General features: G+C 55.5%; 1 protein-coding gene across 14 annotated transcripts in view; it reads left to right on the top strand.

Annotated features, from left to right (window-relative positions):
• Positions 1 to 24018, top strand: part of huwe1 (HECT, UBA and WWE domain containing E3 ubiquitin protein ligase 1) — a 59372-nt gene extending 35354 nt beyond the window's left edge. For 8 of the 14 annotated variants that reach the window (XM_035381766.1, XM_035381765.1, XM_035381760.1 and 5 more), the window contains 41 exons: positions 211 to 614; positions 1038 to 1233; positions 1738 to 1905; positions 2001 to 2149; positions 2251 to 2317; positions 2602 to 2825; positions 3254 to 3465; positions 3618 to 3800; positions 4642 to 4954; positions 5040 to 5115; positions 5268 to 5369; positions 5602 to 5729; positions 6048 to 6207; positions 6513 to 6741; positions 6842 to 7020; positions 7130 to 7219; positions 7359 to 7507; positions 7655 to 7700; positions 8805 to 9113; positions 9500 to 9710; positions 9826 to 9944; positions 10140 to 10363; positions 10650 to 11041; positions 11411 to 12107; positions 12281 to 12998; positions 13175 to 13266; positions 13427 to 13583; positions 13805 to 13937; positions 14358 to 14572; positions 15646 to 15887; positions 17272 to 17374; positions 17579 to 17728; positions 17837 to 18082; positions 18309 to 18426; positions 18546 to 18686; positions 20085 to 20372; positions 20662 to 20767; positions 21089 to 21206; positions 21531 to 21712; positions 22055 to 22245; positions 23305 to 24018. In XM_035381766.1, the coding sequence (XP_035237657.1) occupies positions 211 to 614; positions 1038 to 1233; positions 1738 to 1905; positions 2001 to 2149; positions 2251 to 2317; positions 2602 to 2825; positions 3254 to 3465; positions 3618 to 3800; positions 4642 to 4954; positions 5040 to 5115; positions 5268 to 5369; positions 5602 to 5729; positions 6048 to 6207; positions 6513 to 6741; positions 6842 to 7020; positions 7130 to 7219; positions 7359 to 7507; positions 7655 to 7700; positions 8805 to 9113; positions 9500 to 9710; positions 9826 to 9944; positions 10140 to 10363; positions 10650 to 11041; positions 11411 to 12107; positions 12281 to 12998; positions 13175 to 13266; positions 13427 to 13583; positions 13805 to 13937; positions 14358 to 14572; positions 15646 to 15887; positions 17272 to 17374; positions 17579 to 17728; positions 17837 to 18082; positions 18309 to 18426; positions 18546 to 18686; positions 20085 to 20372; positions 20662 to 20767; positions 21089 to 21206; positions 21531 to 21712; positions 22055 to 22245; positions 23305 to 23407 (8330 nt within the window). In that variant the 3' untranslated portion in view covers positions 23408 to 24018. The remainder of the gene's footprint in view (positions 1 to 210; positions 615 to 1037; positions 1234 to 1737; positions 1906 to 2000; positions 2150 to 2250; positions 2318 to 2601; positions 2826 to 3253; positions 3466 to 3617; positions 3801 to 4641; positions 4955 to 5039; positions 5116 to 5267; positions 5370 to 5601; positions 5730 to 6047; positions 6208 to 6512; positions 6742 to 6841; positions 7021 to 7129; positions 7220 to 7358; positions 7508 to 7654; positions 7701 to 8804; positions 9114 to 9499; positions 9711 to 9825; positions 9945 to 10139; positions 10364 to 10649; positions 11042 to 11410; positions 12108 to 12280; positions 12999 to 13174; positions 13267 to 13426; positions 13584 to 13804; positions 13938 to 14357; positions 14573 to 15645; positions 15888 to 17271; positions 17375 to 17578; positions 17729 to 17836; positions 18083 to 18308; positions 18427 to 18545; positions 18687 to 20084; positions 20373 to 20661; positions 20768 to 21088; positions 21207 to 21530; positions 21713 to 22054; positions 22246 to 23304) is intronic. The other 6 variants (XM_035381764.1, XM_035381771.1, XM_035381763.1 and 3 more) reach the window with 5 other exon arrangements.
• The last annotated feature ends 591 nt before the right edge of the window (positions 24019 to 24609 follow it).

Here is a 24609-nt window from a genome sequence, read left to right as displayed (position 1 = left end):
CTGAGGCCAGTTTGTTTTGATTGGCAGAAGCCAGATTTATCACGGTCACGCCCCCGTGTCCTGAGCCTCTCATCTGTTTTCTCTACCCTCTGCTCATCCCCTTCTCCTCTCATTTTTTAAACTCCATTTTTCCACAGCATGCAGCCGATCTGTTCTTTCCCAGCAAACCAGCGCTAACTAAGTGCTTTTTCCCTTCCTGTGTGTGTCTAGATTCGGCTTCTGTCGCCGTGGAGATGAACGCCGCCAAAGACGGGCCGGAGCCCTCGACCCCGCCCCCGCGGCCCGCCCCGGACGGGCCGGCGGCGGAGGCGGGGCAGGCGGGCGGGGCGGTGATCCAGGGCCTGACGGCGGAGATGACCACGGTGCTGATCCGGGCGTGCGTGAGCATGATCGGCGTGCCGGTGGACCCGGACACGCTGCACGCCACGCTGCGGCTGTGCCTGCGGCTGACGCGCACGCACCGCTACGCCATGATGTTCGCCGAGCTCAAGAGCACGCGCATGATCCTGGGCCTGACGCAGAGCTCCGGCTTCAACGGCTTCACGCCGCTCGTCACGCTGCTCTTCCGCCACGTCATCGAGGACCCCGCCACCCTGCGCCACACCATGGAGAAGGTCCGAGCGCCCGTCTGTCTGTCCGTCTGTCCCCCTCTCTGCTGTGCTTCTACCCACTTCCTCCCTCTGTCCATCTGTCTGTCCCTCTCTCTGGACTAAGCCTCTATCCGCTTCCTCCTTCTGTCCGTCTGCCTATCCCTCGCTCTCTTACCCTGCATCCACATCCTTACTGTCTCTGTCCCTCTCACTCTTAGCCTGTACCCACTCTCCTTCCTCTGTCCATCTGTTTCCATGACTCCTATGCTCTACCTGCTCTCCTCCTCCTGTCTGCATCCCTCTCTCCTACGCTCTGCCCACTCCACCATCTGCCTGTCTGTGCTGCTCTTGAGTTCATTAGCAGCCGCAGGGCTGCAGGGTCTGAGCTGGTGAGCAGACGGCTGTGGGCGTTAGCGTGGTTCTGATGTTGTCGCCGGTCTCTCGCAGGTGGTCCGGTCCGCAGTGACCAGCGGGGCGGGCAGCACCACCTCGGGCGTGGTGTCCGGCAGCCTGGGCTCCAGGGAGATCAACTACATCCTGCGTGTGCTGGGGCCGGCCGCCTGCCGCAACCCAGAGTGCTTCACCGACACCGCCAACAGCTGCGTCCGCATCGCCCTGCCCGCACCGAGAGGCACCGGCACCGGTGAGAGAGAGCGGACCCGCTCCACACTGCACTGCTCAGCTCCACACTGCGCTGCTTCAGCTCCACACTGCGCTGCTTCAGCCCCACACTGCACTGCTCAGCTCCACACTGCACTGCTTCAGCTCCACACTGCACTGCTCAGCTCCACACTGCACAGCTTCAGCTCCACACTGCACAGCTTCAGCTCCACACTGCACTGCTTCAGCTCCACACTGCACTGCTCAGCTCCACACTGCACAGCTTCAGCTCCACACTGCACAGCTTCAGCTCCACACTGCACTGCTCCACACTGCTCAGCTCCACACTGCACTGCTTCAGCTCCACACTGCACTGCACAGCTCCAAGCTGCACTGCTTCAGTTCCACAGTTTTGCTATGTATGTTTAACAAGTCTGAGGTGTAACCGCTTATTTAGATGTGCAGTTAGATTCAGTAATCTGATTTTTCTCCACTCTTTCCCTCTCTCTCCCCCCCATTCCCCCTTCCCACCCTCAATTCTCCCCAGCCTCAGATGATGAGTTTGAGAACTTGCGGATCAAGGGTCCAAACGCAGTGCAGCTGGTGAAGACCACGCCCCTGAAGTTGTGCCCCCTGCCCCCCATTCCTGACCCCATCAAAGAGGTCATCTACGACATGCTGAACGCACTGGCTGCCTACCATGCCCCTGAGGAGGGTAAGGACACTGAGACTGCCCTGGACGTGTGTGTGTGTGTGTGTGTGTGTGTGAGATAAGGGTTACTAACTCTCCCCCCCCCCTGCCCCCCCCAGCAGAGCGAGGTGAGCCTCGGCCAGTGGCGGGCTCTGGAGCTCCAGACCTGTGTCAGATCCTGCAGGACGTGGGAGACGATGTGTATCAGCAGTACAGACTGACACGACAGGGCAGCGACTTTGACTCACAGACTGCCTTCAACATCAATGTGAGTGTGTGTGTCACTGTGTGCGTAAGGGACTGTGTGGGAGTGTGTGGGAGTGTCTGTGGGAGAGATTAACCGATGATCTCCCTCTTTCTCTCGCTCAGTCTCAGGTGTTTGCTGCAGATGGAAGTGCTGCAGAGTCATCTCAATCTGGCACGCCGCAAGGAGAAGGTACTACTCTGGTTTTCTGTACTTCACTGCTGCTCTCTGTACTACACTGTTTCTCTCTGTAACTATAGTACTGTCCTCTGTACTTCACTGCTGTTCTCTGGACTACATCACTGTTCTCTACTACATTGCTGTTCTATGTTCTACACCTCTGCTCTCTTTACCACTAAAGTTTTACAGTACTACAGTCGTTCTTACTGTACTACACCGTTGTTCTTATTTGGACACAGTACCTTCGTCACATTGAGGCTCAACAAAAGTTCCAACCTTGTTTCTCTCCGCTTCAGCTTCGACCCCGGAGGAAAATCGGGAGGGGAAGAAGGATCGGGAGGGGGAGAGGGGTGCGGGGTCGGAGGACAGCCGGGGGGCCAAAGCCAAAGCCAGCAAACCGCTGATGCCCACCTCCACCATCCTGCGGCTGCTGGCCGAGCTGGTGCGCTCCTACGTGGGCATCGCCACCCTCATCGCCTCCTACTGCTACACCGCCGGCCAGTCTGAGCTCATCAAAGAGGTGTGTGTGTGTGTGTGTGTGTGTGTTTGTGTGATGGGTGTGTGTGTGTCTGTGTGTTTGTTTGTGTGTGTGTTTATGTGTGATGGGTGTCTGTGTGTCTGTGTGTTTGTTTGTGTGTGTGTTTATGTGTGATGGGTGTGTGTGTGTCTGTGTGTTTGTTTGTGTGTGTGTTTGTGTGATGGGTGTCTGTGTCTGTGTGTGTGTGTGTGTGTGTGTGTGAGTCTGGGTATGTGTGATGGGTGTCTGTGTCTCTGTGTGTGTGTGTGTGAGTCTGGGTACGTGTGATGGGTGCATATGTGTGTGATGTGTGTTTGTGTGTGTGTGTGCGCGTGTCTGTGTGTATGATATTGTCATTTTGTGTATGTGTGTATCTGTGTGTTGGTTTGTATTGAGCATTGTGTTGATTGTCCCTCTGCATCCTCTCACAGGACTGCAGTGTTCTGGCGTTCGTGTTGGACCACCTGCTGCCACACACGCAGAACTCGGAGGATAAGGACACTCCGGCGCTGGCGCGGCTCTTCCTGGCCAGCCTGGCAGCCGCTGGCACGGGCACCGACGCCCAGGTCGCCCTGGTCAACGAGGTTAAGGCGGCACTGAGCCGCGCGCTGGCCATGACCGAGAGCAGCGAGAAACACGCGCGGTAAGGACGCCGGCGTAGGGACGTGTGTGTGTGCGCGTGTGCGTGCGTGTGAGTGTGCCTGTGCGCAGGGACGTGTGTGTGTGTGTGCGCCTATCCGCGCGCGTGTTTGTGTACGGTGTTGGTGTTAATAGTATGCTGTTCTCTCTCTGCAGGCTGCAGGCGGTGATGTGCATCATCAGCACCATCATGGAGTCGTGCCCCTCCACCTCCAGCTTCTACAGCACCGCCGCCGCCAAGACGCAGCACAACGGCATGAACAACATCATCCGCCTCTTCCTCAAGAAGGGCCTGGTCAACGACCTGGCCAGAGTCCCGCACAGCCTCGACCTGTCCAGGTACGTGTACACACACACACACACACACACCCACACACACACACACACACACCCACACACACACACACACACACACACACACACAGCCTCGACCTGTCCAGGAATACACACACACACACACACACACACACACACACACACACACACAGCCTCGACCTGTCCAGGTACGTGTACACACACACACACACACACACACAGCCTCGACCTGTCCAGGTATGTGTACACACACACACACACACACACACACACACACTCTGCCTCGACCTGTCCAGGTACGTGTACACACACACACACACACACACACACTCTGCCTCGACCTGTCCAGGTATGTGTACACACACACACACACAGCCTCGACCTGTCCAGGTATACTCACACACACACACACACACTCTGCCTCGACCTGTCCAGGTATACTCACACACACACACACACACACACACACACACACTCTGCCTCGACCTGTCCAGGTATAATCACACACACACACACACAACACTCTGCCTCGACCTGTCCAGGTGTGTGTACACACCCACACACACACACACAGCCTCGACCTGTCCAGGTATGTGTACACACACACACACACACACACACACAGCCTCGACCTGTCCAGGTGTGTGTACACACCCACACACACACACACACAGCCTCGACCTGTCCAGGTATACTCACACACACACACACACACACACACACACACACTCTGCCTCGACCTGTCCAAGTATGCACACACACTCACACACACTGACTCTAGCTAAGCCATTCTGACTCCAGTGCTGCATGCTTGTCCTTGGTACGGTGTGCTGTGGTGGTAAAGCGGTGTCCCTCTCTGTGACAGCCCCAACATGGCCAACACGGTGAACGCGGCGCTGAAGCCGCTGGAGACGCTGTCCCGCATCGTCAACCAGCCCAGCAGCCTGTTCGGCGGGAAGGGCGGGTCCAGCAAGAGCAAGGCGGAGCACGACACAGCCGGCGCCGCCCGCGACAGCACCAGCAACACGCAGGACCCCGGAGACCCTGGGGAGGCGGAGCCTGTGGAGGGCTCTGGCCCCGCCCAGGGGCCGGACAGCGACCTGATGGACGGGGAGACGGAAGGAGACAGCGTGGTCATCGCTGGCCGGCCGGAGGTCCTAGGCCCGCAAGAGATGCAGGTACTGAAACATACACGCACACACATGCGCGCACACACACACACACACACACAAACCTCTGATACATCAGCGCTGTTTTTCTCAGGTGGAAAATGAGCTGGTGGACCTCATAGATGAGCTGTTGGAGAGAGATGCTGGGACAGTCAACAGCACCATTATCGGTAAGAGGGGGGGGGACCCAGAGGAACCTGCAGAGATTTTATCGGAGGGCTGCTCTAATTGGCTATTTAGATGAGATGGAGGCTACGCTTTTATTGGCTGTTGAGGTGAATTGGAAGCCAGGCTCTGATTGGCTGTTCGTCTTCCCTCTTAGTTGGGCGCAGCGGTGAGGACGAGTCTCAGGAGGACGTGCTTATGGACGAGGCCCCGTCAATCAACCTGAGCCAGGCCTCCACTCTGCAGGCAAACAGAGAAGGTGACCGTGCGTCCCATGAGCCCAGCGGCCGCTCCCAAAACTACTACTGTTTACTAATCAATATTCCTCTATGGGGAACCATGGTGTTTTCTTCTGCCTTTCTCCTGATTCAAGGCCGTCACTAAGCCTGTACTTGGTCACAATCTCTCTGATTTGAATCACACGAAGTAGACATATTATCCTTTTGGGGGGGAATTTAGTAGACTTTTTTTTTTCACTCGCTCCCTCTCAGACTCCATGAACATCCTGGAGCCGGAGGATGAGGAGCACACTCAGGAGGAAGACTCCAGCGGCAGCAACGAGGACGAAGACAGTCAGGATGAAGAAGAGGAGGAGGAGGAAGAGGAGGAAGACGATCAGGTTGGTGTGCGGAGTCTGGGGAGAGAGCCGGGGATTCATTTTTATTTTTGAACACGTAGAAGTAGAATGGGGGGAACTTTAGGTGAAGTAGCCAAAATGAAGTAGCTGAAAATGAAAATGTAAGGTGTGCTATGTCATTGAGGCAAACAGCTGTTGGAACAAAGCTGTTGAGTGCTGTCCTTGTTTTAAAGGATTGTGTCCTTACTCATTGATGCGTGAAAACTGTTGCTCTCTATCTGAGTAGACATTTCTCTGCTGTTTGTCCTGGCTTAGCCCATTTACCATTTAGTTTTGCATTCTGCCCTCCCCCAATTTTAGGATGATGAAGAGGGCGATGAGGACGATGATGACGAAGGCTCTGAGATGGAACTAGATGAAGATTACCCCGACATCAACGCCGCCCCACACATCCGCTTCGAGAGGTTCGACCGGGACGATGACCTCATCATCGAGTTCGACAACATGTTCTCCACCACAGGTGACCCCGTCATTCCTTAGACCCCCTTCCCCATCACCACCACCTCCAGAAACTTCTGTGGTTCACCTTTTCGGTTCAAACATGAAATTTTACATTGATATATGGTGAATATGGTTTAGTAGATGCAAATGACGGCTGCTTGGAAATGGACACCAGACAGGGTGTTGTTAGTTGTCGAGCACAGTGGCACTCATAGGGATTTATGGTTTTCTACATGTTTTTTAATACGCCCACAGCGCTCTTTCAGATCATTGTGCTGTCTGTGCTTATGTTGCTCATGTGTCTCTGTTGGGTTCCTCTCCCAGCGGACATCCCTCCTTCCCCAGGGAACATCCCCAGCTCCCACCCCCTGATGGTGCGCCACGCCGACCACGGCTCCCTCACCCTGGGAGGGGGCGGGGCCAGCAGCCGATTAGCGCAGGGAATGGGGCGGAGCCAGCGCACGCTCCGCCAGCTGACCGCCAACACCGGCCACACCATCCACGTCCACTACCCCGGCAACCGGCAGCCCAACCCGCCCCTGATCCTTCAGAGGTGGGGCTGTGCTGCGTGCATCTCTCTCCTGTCCCCTGTTGGCCTCAACCTCTTCATTCATTTTCCTTGGGCTCTCCTGACTCTCTGTCGCCCCCCACAGGTTGCTGGGCCCCAGCGCAGCGGCAGACATCCTGCAGCTCTCCAGCTCCCTCCCCCTGCAGTCCCGCGGCCGCGCCCGCCTGCTGGTGGGCAACGAGGACGTGCACATCATCGCCCGCTCCGACGACGAGCTGCTGGACGACTTCTTCCAGGAGCAAAGCAGCACCGGGGGGCAGGCCGGTGAGCGGGGGCGGGGCCAGGGACGTGGGCGGGGCTTGCATTTATGCGTCATGTATCTGAACCCTCTCCTGCAGTGGTCTTGTGACTGATGTACCTGTGTTCCTCTCAGGAACCCTGTCCAGCATCCCCACAGCCCTGACCAGGTGGACTGATGAATGTAAAGTGCTGGACGCTGAGAGCATGCACGACTGTGTGGCAGGTAGGCTAACTCCTCCAGCGTGATCCCACAATGCACTGAGAGACACGCACACACACACACACACACACATGCACCCACTCTCACACGCACACACGTGCACACGCGCACGCACACACACTCACTATCTCTCTCCCCTCAGTGGTGAAGGTGCCCATCCTGCAGCACCTGGAGAGCCTGAGGGACGAGGAGCTGGAGGAGCGGCGGGAGAAGAGGAGGCGCCAGTTGGTGGAGGAAGAGGAGACCAAACAGAACGAGAAGAGCAGCGACAGAGGAGAGGAGAGCCTGCAGGTTAGAGAGGGGAGGAGTCATGGAGAGGGAGGGGTCAGAGGGAGGAAGGAGGCTGTCATTCACTTCTGAATGACGGCAGAGAGAGATGTGTGACTGTTTGTAATTGAACTGGAAGCATTAAGCATTAAATTCTGATTCTCTCTACAGGGTTCGGAGCTGAGAGCCGTCAACGGGCCGGAGCAGAGCTCAGCAGGTAGGGCGGGGGCTTCCCCTTCTCGTGAGCGAGGGTGTGAACACTGTGCAGGGTGTAGCTGTACGTTTCCTGTGTGACACCGCCTTCGTTTGTTATTTCCAGAAGTCAAAGATGATAAAACCCCTTGGATTGTTCTTTAGTATTTTTCTTACTTACAGTTTCTCAGTTCAATAGAATGTCACTCTTGGAGAGAAATGGAAACAAAGAAACCTTCTGTATTTATAAATCTTAGCTGACGCTTCTATGCTGTGAGCGTTCATCAGGATGGCGTGGATGGGAAGACGGGCACCACCCTGTGCAGAATTGCTTGCTTTGGGATGAGGTAGTAGTTTGTATAGTTTTAGGATCACACCAGATCTGGGAGATAACTATACAGCCTACTGTCTTTCCCACGGCAACTGCACAACAACGGAACACGAAGAGGAGACCGACCAATCGGCTTGCAGCTCCGCCCTGGAGCAGCTGCTAGTGTAGTGCAGGGCCATCCAATGATGGAGGATTTCACAGAGGCATGGTTTTACGGGTTGGCCGTACAAACCGTTTGATTGGTTGGTGACATTACTGAATAGATGGTGATGGTAATCGGGCCAGTTTGCGCTGTAGTCTGTAGTGAAGATTAGTTCCACACATCTCTAAGCTCAGTTGAGAGGCCTTCACTCTCCTGTCTCCTGCGCTTGTTCGTCTGAAGCAGGCGGAGCTCTGGACCCCAGCAGCGGCCGTGTTGTGGTGAGGTAGTAAGTTGTGTTGTTGTTGGGGACTGGGATAAAGCGCCCCCTACTGGAGATAACTATACAACTTACTGCCTTCCGCAGTGCGCTCTGGAAGCGCGGGGCCTGGAGCTGCTGCAGGACCCTGCTCACGTCCGCGCTCAAGTGCAGCTCTGCCCAAGTCTTACTGACGCCACAAATAAAAATATATTTAAAGCTCTCCGTCTTCACGCTGCTCTTGTCTGTTCCTCCCTCTGCCCCTGTCTCTTTCCATCTTTCCATTTTTCTCATCCACCTTTGTGCCCCATCTCCCTCTCTTTCTGCTCCCTACCTCCTCTCCTTCCCCCCCCCTCTCTCTCTGCTCCCTACCTCCTCCCCTTTCCCCCCTCTCTCTCAGAAGGGGAGCAGGGTCAGTGCGGGGTGGCGTCTTGCCTGGATCCTCCCCGTGTGTCAGAAGGCTTCCTCACGGCACCCCCGTCGGGAGAAGCCACGCCCACCACGCCCGCCCCTCCTCACCAGCCTGCCCTGGTCTCCCTGGAGACGGCCGTCAATCAGCAGGTGCACCAGCCAATCGCGGACCTGCTGGTGGCTGAGTCACACGCCGATTCCCTGGTGGCCTTGGGGCTCCCCGAGATGTCGGCGCCTGATAGGCCGAACTGTGAGGTGGAGGCGTCGCAGATGGAAATGTCCCCTGCGCCCACGATAGGTGAGAGCAGGAGCGAGGGATGAGGGAGAGAGGAGTGAACTGATAGACTAGGGACAGACACATGGTCTAGTGGCTCCTGTTTTTAATCTGTCTTGGGTTTTAGTTTAGCTGGAGTTCTTGAGTCAATCAGATCAAATGTGATACTGAAATTGAACTTGGCTTGCAAATTATTTTGTATTGCTTTTAAATTGTCCATATTTAAACTGACTCATTTTGTTGGTCATTAGAACAGGCTGAACTTGAAAGGTGTTTAATTTCAGTTATTTCGAGTGATGTCACTGCCTATCCACAGTGAAGGCTTAAAGGGGTCCCTCATTGACACTGTCATGATTCTTCTTCCATCCCTCTCTCCTGTCCTCTGCCCCTGCTCCCTCCATCGCCCTCAGCCTCTCTCAGCCCTGAGCAAGGCGAGAGCTCGGAACCCCTAGCTGTGGGCGTGTCCCAGCTGGAAGGGTCGCCCATGGATACCAGCAGCCCTGCCTCTGCCACTCAGGAAGACCCCACCCCCATCTCGGCCTCAGCCAGTCACACGTCACAGGAGTTGCCTGGGGGCGGGGCCAGCGCACAGACTGACAGGCAGACAGATGCAGAGGGCGGGTCAGTCTCAGTGGAAATGCTCTGGTTTTTAGCTCTAGTTGGCATCCTATGAAATTCCTTTTGTCAATCACAGTCGGAGCGAATGTGAATCTCACTGTCTCCTCTCGCCTCGCAGCGCTGTCTCCTCCCCTGGCGAGACCACGCCCCGAAACGACAGCGCAGACAGCCAATCGCAGGGCATTCAGGAAGAACCCCTCCCATCCACCAGCAATGAGGAGGAGGACCCTCTGGCAGGTGGGAACGTGATTGGTTGGGGCCTCTTTCACATGAAACCAGGAACGCAGAGAGAAACTGTCCAGTCCCTTAGGAAGATTATTATAGAATTGTTGTATCGTACCATTTCTCAGCATTTTTAGAAGTGTTTGCTGAATTTCTCTCTCCTCACTGTGCGTTTTGTTTCCCCTGCTGCGGTGCCCCTCGGCGCTGCAGGCATCAGTCTCCCAGAGGGAGTGGACCCCTCGTTCCTGGCTGCTCTCCCAGAGGATATCCGCCGCGAGGTCCTGCAGAACCAGCTGGGCATTCGGCCCCCGGCCCGCCCCCCCGCCGCCCCCTCCCTCTCGCCCTCTGCCGCCCCAGTCCTGGGGGGCGGGCCCGGGGTCACCGAGGTCAGCCCCGAATTCCTGGCTGCCCTGCCCCCTGCCATTCAGGAAGAGGTAAGCGAGGAACAGGGAGAGGGAGGGAGGGAAGAGTGGAGGAAAGGTAGATAGCGCTAGGTGTGGATGAAGGCGTTCGTTAGAGTAGGGAATTGATCATATGACAACTCTGGGGGTCACTTTATGTTCTGAACATGACTTTTAGATTTTTAAAAGTTCTCCTATATTCAAAAATAGAAGGAAAAGGCTAAGAAGGAAAATCAATAGGTAAATAAAAAATGTTTGTACCTGTAACCCGTCGGTTGTGTGGGATGTGACCACCTGACCCTCCGGCGTCCGTGCGCAGGTCCTGGCCCAGCAGCGGGCGGAGCAGCAGCGGCGGGAGCTATCCCAGCAGCCCCCGCAGGGCGACCAGCCGCTGGACCCGGTCACCTTCATCCAGACGCTGCCGTCGGAGCTGCGGCGCAGCGTGCTGGAGGACATGGAGGACAGCGTGCTGGCGGTGATGCCGCCGGACATCGCGGCCGAGGCCGCCGCGCTGCGGCGCGAGCAGGAGGCCCGCCAGCGCCAGCTGATGCACGAGCGCCTGTTCGGCCACAGCTCCTCGTCCGCGCTGTCCGCCATCCTGCGCTCGCCCGCCTTCAGCAACCGTCTGGGCAACCGCAACGTGCAGTACACCCGCCTGGCCGTGGCGCCCGGCCGCTCCTTCCCTGTGGGGGGCGCCGCTAACCACAGCCGGTGAGCACGGGCGGGGCTTTGGGGCCTCTGATTGGTGCGTCTGGCCCTCGGTCAGATCATGAGGAACGCATTCATGTCTGCCTGTGCAGTGAAGTTGTCCCTTACATGTTAAAGTTGTCTCTTATGCAGTTAAATTGTCTCTTATGCAGTTAAATTGTCTCTTATGCAGTTAAATTGTCAGTTTTGCAGTGAAGTTGTCCTTTAAACTGTAAAGTTGTCCCTTATGTTGTGATGTTGCTCATTACACAGTAGCGGTCATGCTCACTACCTGCATGTAAACCTAATTTGTGTCCTTCCTTCCCTCTTTCTGTCCCCCTCTCTCCCCCTCATATCCACTTTTCCTTCTCTCACTCCTCCCCCCCCCCCCAGCCCCTCCAGCTCCAGCGTGGACTCTCTGCTGCGTCTGCGGGGTCGGCTGCTCCTGGACCACGAGGCGCTGTCCTGCCTGCTGGTGCTGCTGTTTGTGGACGAGCCGCGGCTGAACACCAGCCGGCTGCACCGCGTGCTGCGCAACCTGTGCTACCACTCGCAGACGCGCGGCTGGGTCATCTGCAGCCTGCTGTCCATCCTGCAGCGCAGCAGCGAGAGCGAGCTGTGCATCGAGACGCCCCGCCCCGACGACGCCCGCGGCAAGCGGGCGCTGGGCGCGGCAGGGGGCAAGGGCTCGGCCGCCGCCTCCGCCTCGTCCTCCTCGTCCCTCTCTCTCTCCTCCTCCTCCTCGTCCTCCTCGTCCTCCTCCTCCCTGGACTTGCTCAACAGGGTGGAGTCCCGCAGCTCCACCCAGCTCTCCTGGCTGTCCGTCTCCATGGACGCGGCGCTGGGCTGTCGGACCAACATCTTTCAGATCCAGCGGGCGGCGGGGCGGAAGCACGCGGAGAGGCATTCGGCCAGCGCGGCGTGCACAGCCGGGGGGCCGGGCGGGGGCATGGGCGGGGCAGGAGGGGGCGGGACGGGAGCGGGCGGGGTCAGCTGTGTGGGTGGAGGAGGCTCCACCGTGCACATCCACCCCCAGGCTGCTCCCGTCGTCTGTCGTCACGTTCTCGACACGCTCATCCAGCTGGCCAAGGTGTGTGTTAGGGAATATTCTGTCTGTGATTGTCTGTCAGTGACTCTTTCGCTGTCTGTAGTTGTGTGTCGGTGCCTCTGTGGGTGTCTCGGTGACTGTAGATGTGTGTGTCAGTGACTCTGTCTGTTCGTGACTGTAGGTTTATGTCTCATTGACTCTTTCTCTGTCTGTAGGTCTTCCCCAGCCACTTCACCCAGCAGCGCTGCAAAGACCTGCCTTCCTCCTCCTCCGAGCTGGACGCCCGCCTGGGGGTGGGGCCAGCGGCAGGAACAGGAAGCGGAGGCGGCAGATCCCTCCCCTCGTCCCAAACGGTTGCCGCCGCCTCCTCGGCCCCCTCCTCCACCAGCAGCCCCCTGGGAGCGTGCACGGCGCCCAGCATGCTCACCCCGCAGTCCCTGGGCGTGTCCACGGACTTTTGGGACCTCCTGGTCAAACTGGACAACATGAATGTGAGCCGCAAGGGCAAGGCGTCGATGAAGGTGCTGCCCCCGGGGGCCCTGGGCGAGGCGGACGGGGCGCAGGGCAGCCTGGAGGCGTCGCCGCTGGGGCAGCTGATGAACATGCTGTCCCACCCGGTCATCCGCCGCAGCTCCCTGCTGACGGAGAAGCTGCTCCGCCTGCTGTCGCTCATCTCCATCGCCCTGCCCGACAACAAGGCCACGGAGGTCACCGCCCCCCACCCCGCGGCCCCGCCCGCCGCCGCCGGTGCCGCCGCCCAGGCCGCCACCGCCGGCCCCGCCCAGGCTGCTCCCGCCCCCGCCCCGGCTCCCGCAGGCCCCGCCCCCGTCGCCACACAGGGCCCCGCCTCCGGGAGCGTCTCGGCGCCGGCGCACCCCTCCGCCGTCGCCACCACCACCGTTTCAACCTCCACCTCTACGGCCACCTCTACTGGTGAGCGCCGGGCACTGCGGCCATCGTAGCTCTGTGTGTGGGGAGTGCTGCTCTCATGGCGGATGTATTTAGGACAGAAACGGGCCTGTTTAAGGATGTGTAATACAGAATGACCTGTGCAGTGTCTTAGCTCTCTTTCTCTCACTCCTCCTTCCTCTTCCTCTCTCTCTCTGCAGCCAAGCAGCGGGCATCAGTGTGCAGTGCTGACAGCGACAACAAGCTGGCCTCTACGGGACTCACAGAGAAGCAGCTGCAGCTCTCTGTGGAGGTGAGGGACGCGTCCACTGATCCAGGATCAGCGTTTCAGAGGTTTCGCACGGAGCAGCCGCCCCTGACTGCTGCACTCAGACCAGGGGAAGGGTTGTAAGGGTCGCGTGGGGACCGATCTCCTGCTCTACTGACCCTAACGCCCCCCTCCCGCCCCTCAGGTGCTGACGTCACACTCGTGTTCGGAGGAGGGTCTGGAGGACGCCGCCAACATCCTGCTGCAGCTGTCCCGCGGCGACGCGCCCACGCGCGACACCGTCCTCAGACTGCTGCTATCCGGCGCCCGGCAGCTCGGCTACACCCTCTGCAAGCAGATAGGTGAGTCCTGCCAGAGCGCGCTCTCTGTGCGGTTCTGCTCACACACAGCGGTCATTCACACGCAGCCCGGTCGCTCTCTCGGCACTTACGCTCACACAGGGCGGTTACTCTGCCTTCACTGTTCCTCAGAGCGGTCAGGCCTGCTTTTCGCCCTGCTTCCTCAGAAGGTTTGTTCACAGGTTTTGTGCCAAATGATGCAATGTGGGAACCCCTCCCCCCAGGTACCCTATTGGCCGAGCTGAGGGAGTACAACCTGGAGCAGCAGAGACGCGCCCACGCTGACGCCCACTCGCCCGACGCCACGCCGGACGACGCCGCCCACTCCGCACGGCTCAAGGGCAAGATGACCAGCAGGTGAACGGAGACCAGCGCTGGATCACCCACATTTAGAGAATCCCATCGACCCGGGGTTTCTGAATGTGGAGGGGGCTCTGTATGGAGTTTCTGAAGGGTGGAGGGGAGAGGGGGTTGAGGATGGGGTTTTCTGAAGGGTGGAGGGGGTTGAGGATGAGATATTCTGAAGGGTTTTTGCTACTCTATCATGCTGGTGAAATACACTGGGGTAAAATCGACCTTATCTGGGGCGGGGCTGAACCAGACACACCAGTCACGGCACTACAGTGTGCGCTAAATGAATATTATTGTGCCCAAATTGGGTGCATCCTATCAAATTAGGCCAGCGGTGATTGTTCCACAGACCTGCAGCTGTAGAGACTCCGGTCAGCAGCGCGGACGGCTGTGACTGTAACCCCCTCTCTCCCTTCTCGTGTGCTGGCGGGGGCGCAGGTTCGACGGGGCCGAGAGCGTGGTGATCGTGGCCGCTCAGAAGCGCACCCTGGGCGGCCGGGAGCTGCAGCTGCCCTCCATGAGCTCCCTGACCTCCAAGACGTCCACGCAGAAGTTCTTCCTGCGCGTGCTGCAGGTCATCATCCAGCTGCGCGAGGACACGCGCCGAGCCAACAAGAAGGCCAAGCAGAGCGGGAGGCTAGGTACGAGCGCTAACACAGTCACACTCACACACACAGGCACACAGACGCAGACACACACATACACATTCTCTTATCCAGCATAACAGCCAAGCAGAGCGGGAGGCTAGGTACGGCGCTAACACAGTCACACTCACACTCACACTCACACACACGCACACACACACATACACATTCTCTTATCCAGCATAACGGCCAAGCAGAGCGGGAGGCTAGGTACGGCGCTAACACAGTCACACTCACACTCACACTCACACACACGCACACACACACATACACATTCTCTTATCCAGCATAACGGCCAAGCAGAGCGGGAGGCTAGGTACGGCGCTAACACAGTCACACTCACACTCACACTCACACACACGCACACACACACATACACATTCTCTTATCCAGCATAACGGCCAAGCAGAGCGGGAGGCTAGGTACGGCGCTAACACAGTCACACTCACACTCACTCACACACACGCACACACACACATACACATTCTCTTATCCAGCATAACGGCCAAGCAGAGCGGGAGGCTAGGTACGAGCGCTAACACAGTCACACTCACACACACACTCACACACACACACACACACAGGCACACAGACGCAGACACACGCATGCACATTTTCTTATCCAGCATAAAGGCCAAGCAGAGCGGGAGGCTAGGTACGAGCGCTAACACAGTCACACTCACACACAGGCACACAGACGCAGACACACACGCATACACATTTTCTTATCCAGCATAAAGGCCAAGCAGAGCGGGAGGCTAGGTACGAGCGCTAACGCGCACAAGCATGAACTCAGTTATGTTCACGCAGTCACATATGCGCAGACCGTAAGATGCACTTACACTAACATCTTGTTCACTCCATTACACTCTTGTACAGGAAACTGGAATAACTAAAGCACAAGGGCTTCAATTCCCTGTGGTCTCTTAATCAAGAATAACTCATGCTTTTCCGTCATAAGCTTGAGTAAATGGGTTACAATGGTGTGTGTGGGGGTCATTGGAAAGCCCCTCTTCCAATCATGTTATTGTGTGTGTGCGCGTGCACGTGTGTGTGGTCCCGTCCCGCAGGTTCGTCCAGCCTGGGGTCGGCCAGCAGTATCCAGGCAGCGGTTCGCCAGCTGGAGGCGGAAGCGGACGCCATTATTCAGATGGTGAGGGAGGGGCAGCGGGCGCGCCGGCTACAGCAGGCTCCCCCTCCTTCCTCCTCCTCCAACGCCGCCGTCACCGCTGCATCCTCCATAGCGGCCCCCCACCCCCCTGGCGTCGCCCCAGCCAACGTCCCCCCCGCCGGCACGGCCAGCGCTGCTACGGTTAGCATGGGCCCCAACTGACAGCAACCACACCAGTGCTGACGTCATCATTACTGACACACGTACACGCACTGCTGACGTCATCGTTACTGACACACGTACACGCACTGCTGACTTCATCATTACTGACACACGTACACGCAGTGCTGACTTCATCATTACTGACACACGTACACGCACTGCTGACGTCATCGTTACTGACACACGTACACGCAGTGCTGACTTCATCATTACTGACACACGTACACGCAGTGCTGACTTCATCATTACTGACACACGTACACGCGTACACGCAGTGCTGACTTCATCATTACTGACACACGTACACGCACTGCTGACGTCATCGTTACTGACACACGTACACGCAGTGCTGACTTCATCATTACTGACACACGTACACGCAATGCTGACTTCATCGTTACTGACACATCCGCCAGTGCTGATGTCATCATTACTGACACACTTACACCACTACTGACGTCATCATTACTGACACACGTACACCACTACAAAACCATTTCTGTTACAAACCACTTCTGGTTGCAACTGCACCACTGCTGACTGCTTCTACTACAGACACACCTGTACCACTTCTTTTAGAATCTTCACACACTGCATTATGGACAACTCCACTTGCATCACTATTGAAAGCTCCGCACTACTGCTGACAGTCCGTACACCACTACTGACACACCTACACCACTGAGACCCTACATGCGGCTTATACACGTACTCCCTTACTGATACACTGACAGAATGTGCAACACTGCTGACTGACCGCATTACTGCTGACGCGGTGCCGGCAGATGCACTGACCTGACTGCTCACACGCTGGCCCTGACGGAGACAGACCGGTGCTGATGCTCACTGTGTGATTAACCTCATGGCATATTGGCTGTCTGCCTGAAATCTGCATACACTGCCCGTGCCTTCGGCCTGCCCGCCTGTCTGGCCATCTGTCTGTCTGTCTGTCCGTCCATGTGCCTGTCTGTCTGTCTGTCTGTCTGTGTGCGTCTGTGCCTGAGGCTGGCTGTCATGGCTTCGAGCTGCCGCCCCTCCCCCCTCTCTCTCTCGCTGCTTATGAGTGTACCGGTGCACGGCAGTCTGTTGTCCCACAGGTTTTATTTAAGAACGCTCATCTGTTTTCAGTTGTCATTCATGAGCTAATCTCTCTCCCTTCTTTCTCACTCTCTCTCTCTCTTTATCCATCCATTTTACTTTTCCTTTTCCCCATCATCTCACCCCCTTGCGTTTTTCTCTTCTCATTCTCTGCCCTCACCTGCTCTCCGATCTCCCCTTTCTTCCACGTTCACCCCCCTCACCTCCGCTTTAATCTCTACTTGGCCCCCCTGCTCCCTCCCCCCCGCTCCCTCCCCCCCGCCAGTCGGAAGTCCAGTCGGTGTCGGAGCCCCCTCCTGCGCAGAGAGACGACTCCCCCATGGACGTGGACCAGCCGCCCCCCTTGGACCAGGAGCCCCCCCCTCTGGGTGAGAGAACCCCGCAGCCTCCCACCAAACCCGGGGTCGTCAGGAACCGGGCGACCTCGACCAATCGCAGCGCGTTTCTCTGGGGCGCAGAGCGATTAGCTCTAATGGCGGTGCAGCTCCTTTGTGCTCGTATGTGGTCAGCAGCCTGGATACGCTCGTGTTCCGTTTTTTAAGTGCGGTATGTGGATGTTGCCTTTCCTGCAGGTGGAGAGAGCAGCAGCCAAGCGGAGCAGGAGGAGAAGCTGCCAGACCTCCCCCTCCTGAGCGAGCAGCTCCTATTGGACGAGCTGTGGGACATGCTGGGAGAGTGTTTGAAAGAACTGGAGGAGTCGCACGATCAGCATGCGGTCCTGGGTATGTCACCTTCACCCCGTCAGTCCCCTGACCGTGACAGGCGACGTGTTCATCCCACTGACCGTAAATGGTACTGTGTTCATCTGAAACGTGTCCCCCCCCCTGCAGTGCTGCAGCCGGCGGTAGAGGCCTTCTTCCTGGTCCACGCGACGGAGCGCGAGAGCAAGCCCCCGGTGAGGGACACGCGGGAGAGCCAGCTGTCCCACATCAAGGACGAGCCGCCGCCCCTGTCCCCCGCCCCGCTCACCCCGGCCACGCCCTCCTCCCTCGACCCCTTCTTCTCCCGCGAGCCGTCCTCCATGCACATCTCCGCCAACCTGCCGCCCGACACGCAGAAGTTCCTGCGCTTCGCTGGTGAGCCTCAGACACACGCGCACTCTCTCCCTCTCTCTCTCTCTCTCTCTCTCTCTCTCCCCCCCTCTCTTACACTCTCTCTCTCTCTCCCCCCCTCTCTCACACTCACTCTCTCTCTCTCTCTCTCCCCCCCTCTCTCACACTCACTCTCTCTCTCTCTCCCTCTCTCACACTCTCTCTCTCTCTCTCTCTCACTCTCTGACTGCGCTTCTCCCTGTCTCCGCAGAGACCCACCGCACGGTGTTGAACCAGATCCTGCGGCAGTCCACCACTCACCTGGCGGACGGCCCCTTCGCCGTGCTGGTGGACTACATCCGCATCCTGGACTTCGACGTCAAGCGCAAGTACGTCTCACTCTGTAGCATGGTGCTGCTTGAGGATGTGGTGTGATGTCACTGTGCGTGCGTGATGTCACTGTGCGTGATGTCCCTGTGCCTGTCCTGACTCCGCCCCCTGTGTGCAGGTACTTCCGGCAGGAGCTGGAGCGGCTGGACGAGGGCCTGAGGAAGGAGGACATGGCGGTGCACGTCCGCCGGGACCACGTGTTCGAGGACTCCTACAGAGAGCTGCACCGCAAGAGCCCCGAGGAGATGAAGAACCGCCTGTGAGTGCTGAGCTCCTCCGCTCTGACCGCACTCTCACCACAGTCTGACCGCACTCTCACCACAGTCTGACCGCACTCTCACCACAGTCTGACCGCACTCTCACCACAGTCTGACCGTGCTCACTCATTCATCACACTGAACAGTCTGACCGTACTCACTCATTCATCACACTGGACAGTCTGACCGTACTCACTCATTCATCACACTGAACAGTCTGACCGTACTCACTCATTATCACACTGAACAGTCTGACCGTACTCACTCATTCATCACACTGAACAGCCTGACCGTACTCAAACATTCATCACACTGAACAGTCTGACCGTACTCACTCATTCATCACACTGAACAGCCTGACCGTACTCACTCATTCATCACACTGAACAGCCTGACCGTACTCACTCGTTCATCACACTGAACAGTCTGACCGTACTCACTCATTCATCACACTGAACAGTCTGACCGTACTCCCTCATTCATCACACTGAACAGCCTGACCGTACTCACTCATTCATCACACTGAACAGTCTGACCGTACTCACTCATTCATCACACTGAACAGTCTGACCGTACTCCCTCATTCATCACACTGAACAGTCTGACCGTACTCCCTCATTCATCACACTGAACAGCCTGACCGTACTCACTCATTCATCACACTGAACAGTCTGACCGTACTCACTCATTCATCACACTGAACATTCTGACCGTACTCACTCATGCATCACACTGAACAGTCTGACCGTACTCACTCATTCATCACACTGAACAGTCTGACCGTACTCCCTCATTCATCACACTGAACAGTCTGACCGTACTCACTCATTCATCACACTGAACAGTCTGACCGTACTCACTCATGCATCACACTGAACAGTCTGACCGTACTCAATCATTCATCACACTGAACAGTCTGACCGTACTCACTCATTCATCACACTGAACAGCCTGACCGTACTCACTCATTCATCACACTGAACAGTCTGACCGTACTCACTCATTCATCACACTGAACAGTCTGACCGTACTCTGTTCAGTGTGATGAATCACTGTCTAACCGTACTCAGTGATTTATTTGGAGGCTGTACGTACATCACACTGACCGCACTGACCCCAAACTGCCTGTACTCTGACCATACACTGAAAGAGATTATGCAGTGTGCTTTCTTGGTGCTTCTCAGATGGGTCTCTGTTCTGTGTTCACTGGTTTAACCCTGTTTCCTACTGTATGTAACCTGAACACGTGCAGTGCTCGCAGTGGTAAGGTGTGCTCTTATAAACAAGAACAGGTAGCTACTTTAAACCCTTTCCACTTGGATCACTGTCTCTAGTAATGAAGTCATACTGTGAACTGGTGATTTTGATGATAATGTGAGTGATGTGTTTGCCTCTCTCAGGTACATAGTGTTTGAGGGAGAGGAGGGTCAGGACGCGGGGGGTCTGCTGAGGGAGTGGTACATGATCATTTCTCGGGAGATGTTCAACCCCATGTACGCCCTCTTCCGCACGTCGCCCGGCGACCGGGTCACCTACACCATCAACCCCTCCTCCCACTGCAACCCCAACCACCTCAGCTACTTCAAGTTTGTGGGGCGCGTGGTGGCCAAGGCAGTGTACGACAACCGACTGCTGGAGTGCTACTTCACACGCAGCTTCTACAAGCACATCCTAGGGAAGAGCGTCAGGTACGCTGATCTCAGATCAGTCATTACGTTGAATTGCACAGCGCCGGGCGTCTCGGCTGACCCACGCGCTGGTCTCAGATCTGCGATTGATTTAAGGGTTGTGACCCTGGGCTGTGGTGATGCCAGTGAAATGGCTGTAAGGGTGGCAGCGTGTGCAGACACACATACACAGACACATGCGTGCACTTACAGCTGTGTGTGGAGTCTGTGTATTTATTAAGTAAGAGTGGGGTGGGAGGCGTGTTTCTGTGTAACTGTTGTCTCGAATTGAAACTCATTTCTTCTTCAGGTACACGGACATGGAGAGTGAGGATTATCACTTCTACCAGGGCCTGGTCTACCTGCTGGAGAACGATGTGTCCACATTGGGCTATGAGCTGACGTTCAGCACAGAGGTAATTAAGCAGGCACCCTTATCCCGAGTCACTTACACAGCTACATTTATACATAGAATACATTTGTACCACTGGAGATCTACTGAAGCAGTGCAGGTTAAGTCACTTACTCAATGCCACAACAGCAGTGACCTTCCTGGGTACTGAACCTGCAACCTTAATGTTACAAGCCCACTTCCTTAACCAACAGACTCCTATTTGACAGTTGAATGTGTGTTCTTTGTTATACATGGTTTTAGTAGTATCACAGGTTTTACGCTGTACTCCAGCTTCTTGCTTTGCGCACAGACCTTCATTGTGGAAGCCTCTCTTCCCCTCCAGGTCCAGGAGTTTGGAGTGTGTGAGGTGAGGGACCTGAAGCTCAACGGAGCAAACATCCTGGTGACGGAGGAGAATAAGAAGGAGTACGTCCACCTGGTCTGTCAGATGAAGATGACAGGTGAGACTGAGCGCTGTCCTACAACAAACGTTACTTCAAGCAGTCTTCTTGTGCTTCTCTGAACTTCCCTGAACAAACACTACTGCCCAACACTCACAATCCCTGAGCGCAGTCCTCTTGTGCTTCCCTGAACTTGCGCTGCCCCTGAGCACCGTGCTGAAGGCTGCGGCTCGTGTCGGCAGAAGGGAAACGCTACTGAGCACGGTGTTGCGCTGCCGCAGCCCTGCGGGGTGTTCAGCTGGACTCATCCTGACGAGGGCGCAGCGCTTGGCAGACTGGCAGTAGTAAGCAGTGGCCGTTTCTCCCTCTCTGTCCCCCTCCCAGGCGCCATTCGGAAGCAGCTGGCGGCCTTCCTGGAGGGCTTCTACGAGATCATCCCCAAGAGGCTGATCTCCATCTTCACCGAGCAGGAGCTGGAGCTGCTCATCTCCGGCCTGCCCACCATTGACATCGACGACCTGAAGGCCAACACTGAGTACCACAAGTACCAGTCCAGTTCCATACAGGTGTGGGCACATCGATACTTGCTTGAGTGACCTGCACACGGTTACAGCTGCTGATGCATCTTTTAACATTCACTGCTTCCTGTAGCTGGCTGTGATAACCTCACCTGTCCTGCTTCCTAAATAGATTGACCAATAGTACGCACCCTGTTGCTTCACCTGCCAGAAAGTATACATTTGAGTAATGATATGCACTTGCAATTACACACTTGAGTAGAGGTATATGCCCTAAGCACAATAGTGATGGTATACATTTGAGTAATGGTGTGCACATTATCTCTGTGCGTACTCGTGTACAGGTCTTTGCTTTATGGATTCTGATGCAGCCTAACCTCCTCTCTGTAGATCCAGTGGTTCTGGCGGGCCTTGCGGTCGTTTGACCAGGCGGACCGCGCCAAGTTCCTGCAGTTTGTTACGGGCACGTCCAAAGTGCCGCTGCAGGGCTTCGCTGCGCTGGAGGGTATGAACGGGATCCAGAAGTTCCAAATTCACCGCGATGACCGCTCCACTGACCGGCTACCTTCCGCCCACACCTGGTAATGCACCTGGAATATACCCACTACACACTCACCTGGCTCTACCCACTACACCCACACCAGACTCTACCCACTACACACTCACCTGACTCTACCCACTACACCCACACCAGACTCTACCCACTACACACTCACCTGACTCTACCCACTACACCCACACCAGACTCTACCCACTACACACTCACCTGGCTCTACCCACTACACCCACACCAGACTCTACCCACTACACACTCACCTGACTCTACCCATACACCCACACCAGACTCTACCCACTACACACTCACCTGACTCTACCCCTTGCACACCCAACCTGACTTCACCCCGTACACAATCACCTGACTGCCTCTTACACACTCACCTGACTTTTCTCCCTACACACTCACCTGACTGCTCCCCATGCACACTCACCTGACTGCCTTTAAAAATTCACCTGACCCCATCCCAGATGATCTGAATGGTATTTTGCTCCTATTTTAGATTGGAACTGTGTATGACAGTAAAAGGCATACTATGCAGGATTTTTAGCCTTGTTGTGGTCCTGTGTTTACAATCAAACAAGTCTCCTCTGTCCTCAGCCCCGTCCACTCGCCTCCATTGAGGGCAAGCAACACCCTTGAGCGCCCCAGGCGTAGCTAGCTGAAAAGCTAGAAGTAATGTTACTGACAGGCCCAACAGAAAACTCTGTCGCTTTTCATTCCCTTGGTGGGTTTCAGCTGTCACCATCAGGCCAGAGATTTAGCAAATGGCCAGATCATCGTAGATATGGCTGAGTGGTTATTTTGTTTTCATGGTAAAAATCCTGCGTAGTGTAGCTTTCAGTATAATTTTTGATATGAAGATTAATGTGTGTATATTATTTCATTAAGTCGAACACATTGTCATATTGCTTACAGGTTTTAAAAATAATAAATTATCATCCCTTTTACATTGTTGACTAAAAACTGTGTTGCATCAGTGTTGACAGAATCACCACCCAGAGTTTGTTTCCAGCAGTATTTCTGAGGGACTATTTAGTCACAAAATGGCTGACTTCCCCCCCCTCCCTCTCTCCCCTTTCAGCTTTAACCAGCTGGACCTGCCAGCCTATGAGAGCTATGAGAAGCTGAGACACATGCTGCTGCTGGCCATTCAGGAGTGTTCGGAGGGCTTCGGACTGGCCTAGACACGTAGACTGTTCACACACACACGCAGACACACACAGGCACACACATGCAAACGCCACGCACACATTCGAGCGCACACCCAGATACTGGTCTGAATTCTGAGACACACTGAAGTCACGCAGACATGACGTGTGAGAGAGCCACGAGTTTTGAACTGTTGTACATTCACCTAAACTTTACCCAGACCAATCAAAAGCCCACGGAGACGCACACGCAAACACGGACACGCGTGTGCAAACACCGTCGAGACATTTACCGGAGCGCTCTTCTCAACGGCCCAGTCACACTGGTTATCCTATACGTACAAAGACAACCACACACCAGATTGCTGACTGCATATAGCCACATGCCGACACACAGACTCATGCAGTGTCCTTGTGTGTCTGAGTGTCTCTCTCCCTCCCTGATTAAAACTGCAAACCTGAGAGATTGAGGAGACTTGGACTAATATTAAGATTTTTTTCCCATTTTGTTTTTCTTTGTGCGAAAGATTTGGGGGAGTATATTATACTTACTAATTGTTTTTTTGTTTTTTTTTCTCGCCTGTGTAAAATGGAGAAGGGGTTTTGTGTGTGATCGCCATGGTTATAAAATTTTTGGAGGAAAAAGAGCCTTTGTTGTAATTTTTTTTCTTTTTTTTTTTCAATTTTGAAATGTCTTGAAGTGACTTTACTAGCCTTGAAAATGGAGGGATATTTTTGTGGATAAAGACTGATTTTATCTATTAAGGAATAAAGGAAGGAATGAGGGGTGAAGAATGAAATGGAGGAGAAAAAAAATGTAAGGACTTCTCAAACTGCCTTGCTGGGGTGGCATTTTTTGAGGAAGGACGAAGAGAACCGGTGAAGAAGAAAAGAAATGGGATGAAAAAGCCGGACGGGCTGTGTGGCTGTAGGGACCTGCAGATCCAGTCTGGAGCCTTTCTAACGCAACAAAAACAGCAGGGCAAGGGGGGGCTGTGTTTGGGAGCTTTTTGGGGGGGGGTGGGAGAGGGTTGTATCATGGTGGGAGGGGGGAGGGTGGGTCGGGCCTAGACTAAACAAATTAATACATAAATAAAATGGAGTTGAATGGAGTGAAATGAGTTTATTAACTGTGTTATGACATGACACCTGTGTGGAAATATTTGTGCTCGATTGAAGATTGGGAAGCTATGCAACTGACAACTGCTTGGCTTTATTAGACATCAATATGTCTCTCT

The sequence above is a fragment of the Anguilla anguilla genome, chromosome 11, assembly GCF_013347855.1.
Source record: "Anguilla anguilla isolate fAngAng1 chromosome 11, fAngAng1.pri, whole genome shotgun sequence".
Lineage (NCBI taxonomy): Eukaryota > Metazoa > Chordata > Actinopteri > Anguilliformes > Anguillidae > Anguilla > Anguilla anguilla.
This window is presented reverse-complemented; position numbering and strand designations above follow the sequence as displayed.